The following is a 5558-nucleotide window of genomic DNA, read 5'->3' on the forward strand; positions in this document are numbered from 1 at the left end:
AAAAATCGGGGCGTTACAACTTGGTATCAGAGCCTTAGGTTCAACCCTCGGCCTTGGGTAGTTTGGGTAGATCACATCAGATTGTGTATTTCACTACAAGTTTAAAATGGCACTATTTGAAATATACCGAAACCTAACGATAAATATATATATATATATATTTTCTCGCCTTTATAGATGGACCTCAACTATGCAGAGATACCCATCCGCCTAGAACCTTATGATTACCCCAAACTCCAACCAGCAGGAACCACTATGGCGAGTAACATGGCGTTGCTACGGGCTCACAGAGGACACCGTCGAAGAGCAGAGTCTTTTGGCAGAATATTTTCCTATGCTTTTCAATTGACCGTTTTCGTCAGCGTTTCCTAATTATTTCACGCACAGTACATTTTCTTTTAGGAAAACAATTGTGGTAGTAGGATTTATCTCGACTTTTGGTAGCTACACGTCTAAGTATTGTGTTTTGACATGATTGATGTGTTTGATTCGTTTGTTTAATAAAAGAAAAGTTTCTTATGATGTTTTACTTCCACGTATTTAATAATTATACAAATATATATGTTCTTATAATAAACCCCCCTTTACTAAAATTAACATAACGGTATCTAGATGGAGGAAACGAGAGACAACCAGAATAACGAGCAAAGCAATGGACAAAATGGAGCCCCTCAACTCAACAACCAAATTGGGACTACCGAACTAGTCCAACTCATGCAAGCATTCATTACCGCTGCGACTGCGAACAACCAGAATCAGCGTGGAGTCCCGCACACACCTCGAGGACCAATGACCAGAAGTCAGGCATTAAATGAATTCTGCAAGCGCCGCCCGCCCTACTTTCAAGGAGAACCTAACCCCACAACTGCGGAAGCTTGGCTAGCGGAAATCAAGAAAATTCTTGAAACCCTAGACATTCAAGAGGCCAGCAATCGAATTGCCCTAGCTACCTATCAGATGCATAGTGAAGCTCAGCATTGGTGGGACCTGATGAAGAACACCCATGATGTGGCAGCAATGACTTGGGACAGGTTCGAAGAAATTTTCCTTGACAAGTACTTTCCAGCACCTGTCAAACAAGCATTGGCCTCAGAATTCATGAATCTTGAGCAGGGCACAATGACTGTGACCCAGTACGCAGCACGGTTTGAAGAGCTGTCTCGCTATGGCACAAAAATAATACCTACTGATGATGACAAGGCAAGAAAATTTGAGTGGGGACTCAATGAGACACGCCCAGCAGTGGTGGCGCAGACGCTTCCCACCTACTCACAAGTGGTACAATGTGCACTTAAGATGGAGAGAGAAAACTTGGATTCCAAGACAAGGCGTGAGCAGAAAAAGACAATACCTGCAGTTGGAGGACCTATCCGTACCAACCCTAACAACAGGAGTGCCCCAACCTCCCAACCCTACTACCAAAACTACCCTCGCCTGCAACCAATACAACCCAACCCAGCTTGGAGAAACCCCAATCCAAGCTTCAATCGAACCCTTAACCCTAATCCGAACTAGATCCAAGTACCAAACCAAGGCCCAAACCCTAATCTTGGACCAAACCGCAACCCTCTTTCCCAGAATCAAAACATAGACTACCGCTGTTTTTACTGCCAAGAAGAAGGACATATCAAGAGGAATTGTCCTAGGTTGAATGGCACTGGAAACTATGGAGGACAACCACAAAACCAAGTCAGGACTGCAGGATTTGGGAATCAGAATCAAAACACAGCTAGGCCAGTTTGGAATGGTAACCAAGCTGGAGGACAGAACCAGCCTCGCGGTGGGTGGAACCAGCCGCCAACTCAGAACAGTGGATCGAACGGACCAATCCAGCCCAATGCTGGAAGGGTGTTTGCGCTACAAGGAACAGAAGAGGAGATGGACCCTGCAGTAATCCAAGGTACCCTCACTCTTTTTACTACATGCGTTCAAGCATTATTTGATTCTGGAGCTTCGCACTCATTCATATCTGCCACATGTGTACCTACACTTGGATTAGAAACTGAACCTCTAAAGACAACTATGCATGTGACCTCACCATTAGGGGGTAAGATTTCGGTAGTACTAATTTGTAAAGGGTGCGAACTAGAAGTATCGAACTTGCGGTTAATACGCGACCTACGAGTAATCGAAATGACGGACTTTGATGTCATACTCGGAATGGACTGGTTGACTGCGCACCGAGCTGTCATAGACTGCCATCGAAAGGTGGTGACAGCCTATACACCAGATGGAACGAGTTTCAAGTTTAAGGGGGATAGACAAGACCCTTCTGCACCCCACGCATACAAAACGAAGCGGCATAGGAAGCTTGCTGGATGGTTAGCGAGTCTCACATTGGAGGAAACGGACCGAATGGAGTTGGGCCTCCCTCACGTTGTCCGCGAGTACGAGGACGTATTTCCCGAGGAATTACCGGGATTACCACCACCAAGGGAATTGGATTTCACCATCGAGCTACAACCCGGCACGGCTCCAATTTCGATGGCCCCGTATCGAATGGCTCCAGCAGAACTACGAGAGTTGAAAACACAATTGCAGGAACTCTTAAAGAAGGGTTTTATCCGACCTAGTACCTCACCATGGGGAGCTCCAACGCTATTCGTCAAAAAGAAAGAAGGAACACTCCGACTCTGTATCGACTACCGTCAACTCAACAAAATCACCATCAAGAACCGATATCCTCTACCGAGAATAGACGACTTGTTCGACCAACTGAGAGGGTCGACTTGTTTCTCAAAGATTGATCTGAGATCTGGATATCACCAATTGCGAATTCGGGATTGCGACATACTCAAGACGGCGTTCCGCACGCGTTATGGACACTACGAGTTCATAGTCATGCCGTTCGGTCTAACCAATGCCCCTGCTGTTTTCATGTGCCTGATGAACCAAATTTTCACACCGTACTTGGACAAATTTGTGGTAGTGTTCATCGATGATATCCTTGTATACTCTCCAACGGAGAAAGAACACGAAGACCACTTGAGAATTATCCTCCAAGTACTTCGAGACAACCATTTGTATGCGAAGGCCAGCAAGTGAGAATTCTGGATGAAAGAAGTCAAATTCCTGGGACACGTAGTGTCAGAGAAAGGAATCTCAGTCGACGACAGCAAAGTAGAAGCAGTCATGGACTGGAAAAGACCTTCTACGGTATTCGAGATTAGAAGTTTCTTGGGGTTAGCCGGTTACTACAGAAGATTCATTCAGGATTTCTCCATCTTGGGAAAACCATTGACGCGATTGACCCAGAAAGGAGTTAAGTTTGAATGGAACGAAGCATGCGAGAGATCATTCCAAGAACTTAAGAAGAGGCTGACTAGCGCTCCTATATTGATCATACCTGAACGAGACGCAGGGCATACCGTGTACTGCGACACATCCAGAGATGGATTGGGAGCTGTACTCATGCAAAATAGAAAAGTAGTTGCTTACGGATCCCGACAGTTGAGGCCGCATGAAAGGAACTATCCAACTCATGATTTGGAACTAACGGCAGTAGTATTTGCCCTAAAGTCTTGGCGACACTATTTATACAGAGAGCAGTTCGAGGTATTTACGGACCACAAAAGTTTGAAATACTTGTTTACTTAGAAGGAGCTAAACATGAGACAAAAGAGATGTGTAGAATACTTGGAGGATTTCAACTTCACAATGTCCTATCATCCTGGAAAGGCAAATGTAGTTGCTGATGCGCTGAGTCGCAAGAACCGAGGACACGTGGCTAGTTTAGCCATAAGAGAGTGGAAAATGATGGAGGACAATCCGAAAGAACAATCCAAATCTTAGAAGACATGCTCCGCGCCTGTGTTTTGGACTTTAAAGGAAGTTGAGAACGACAGCTACCCCTAGTTGAGTTCGCCTACAATAACAGCTATCAATCCAGCATAGACATGGCACCATACGAAGCTCTGTATGGGCGACCTTGTCGATCGCCAGTTTGTTGGGCTGAATTGGGAGAAGCAAGCTTACTAGGACCAGAGTTAGTCCGAGAGACGACAGAAAAGATCCAAACCATTCGCCAACGGCTCCTAACCGCGCAGAGTCGACAAAAGAGCTACGCTGACAAGAGGACCAGACCATTGACCTTCCAGGTTGGAGAACATGTATTCCTAAAGATCAGACCACGAAAAGGAATTATCCGATTCGGAAAGAAAGGAAAACTGTCGCCACGATACATTGGCCCTTTTGAAATCCTCGAGAAAATTGGAGAAGTGGCGTACCGCCTAGCACTACCGCCACAACTGGACCGAGTTCACAACGTGTTCCACGTGTCAATGCTCCGAAGGTACATGACACATCCTTCCCGCATCATCAATTGGGAAAACATCGAACTCAACGAGGACGTCACTCTCGAGGAACAGCCAGTGGAAATCCAAGACTATAGCGAGAAGTGCATTCGAGGAAAAACCATTCAACTCGTCCGAATCCTTTGGCTACATCGAGGAATTGAGGAATCAACCTGGGAACGAACCGATACTATGCGTGCCAACTACCCGAATCTATTTCCTCCTAAAGGTACACTCTAATTTCGAGGACGAAATTTTGTTAAGGGGGATAGGTTGTAACAACCCGAAAATTTTACTAATAATAATAACGTTTAATTAGTGTTACTAATAAGGAAATTAATTTTTTTTTATTTTTATAAATACAAATAAGAATTTTCCTATTATAATTATCCTATTTCAATTTCTTTTAATTGCATGCATGCATTATTACGAAATTCCTTCCATCTCTCCCTCTCCTACTCAACCTCTACTTCCTCTCCACCCTTATTTTCGTCCACCTCAAGCCAAGAGTTAGAATTCCATTGAAACTCTATTTTTATCAACTTTTATAAAAAAATTCTCTTATATATACCCCATTAATCCGACCCTAGGGCATACCACAAAATTCCCCACGCCCCACCAGTCCAGAAAGAGAGAGGAATCGGAGAAAAATTGAACTCCAATCCATGGAGTTCTAGAGAGAGAAAGAAAGAGAGAGAAAAGTGGGTTTTATAGCCACGACATACCGAGACCCGAATTGACCACCCCAATCACTTCCCTCAATCCCAAGCATCCCCAAGCATCACTCAATTCAAGCCCAAGGTCCCCCGATCGCCAAAACCGAAGTCGTCTTCTCCAAAAAATCAAGTTTCGTTCTAAAATCAATTCGGCCCGAACCAAGGTATTATAATCCTATCCAAACACTCCTCTAGGTATATTAAGTGTTTTTAAGCCTAACCCTATGCCCTAATTGGACCCATGCATCAAAACCGTGACGAAAAGACGAAAAAACGAAACCTGCATTCAACCTTGCGGCCGCAACATGCGGGCCGCATGAACCAGAGACAAGGTTGCGTTGGAGGCCCCAGCCGCAAGGTTGACTGGTCCAACCTTGCGGTATGTACTGTTTTGGTTCGAAAGTGTTTTGCGACCTCCCGAACACCGTTTTTGACCCCCGAACTATTTTTTCTAGACTTTTCACATCTCAAATATCATACCTTGTTAATTTCATAATTTATTTATTTATTTAGATATTTGTTAATTATTTATTCGTTATCCTTCAAGATT

At 44.4% G+C, this 5558-nt stretch overlaps 1 protein-coding gene across 1 annotated transcript; it reads left to right on the forward strand.

Moving 5' to 3' along the window:
- Positions 1-612: 612 nt before the first annotated feature.
- On the forward strand, positions 613-3045 carry LOC131327526 (uncharacterized). The gene is made up of 2 exons (XM_058360682.1): positions 613-1372; positions 1616-3045. Exons 1-2 carry the CDS (start codon positions 613-615, stop codon positions 3043-3045), a joined length of 2190 nt encoding a protein of 729 aa, XP_058216665.1.
- The last annotated feature ends 2513 nt before the right edge of the window (positions 3046-5558 follow it).

Source organism: Rhododendron vialii, chromosome 5a (assembly GCF_030253575.1).
Source record: "Rhododendron vialii isolate Sample 1 chromosome 5a, ASM3025357v1".
NCBI classification, from domain to species: domain Eukaryota; kingdom Viridiplantae; phylum Streptophyta; class Magnoliopsida; order Ericales; family Ericaceae; genus Rhododendron; species Rhododendron vialii.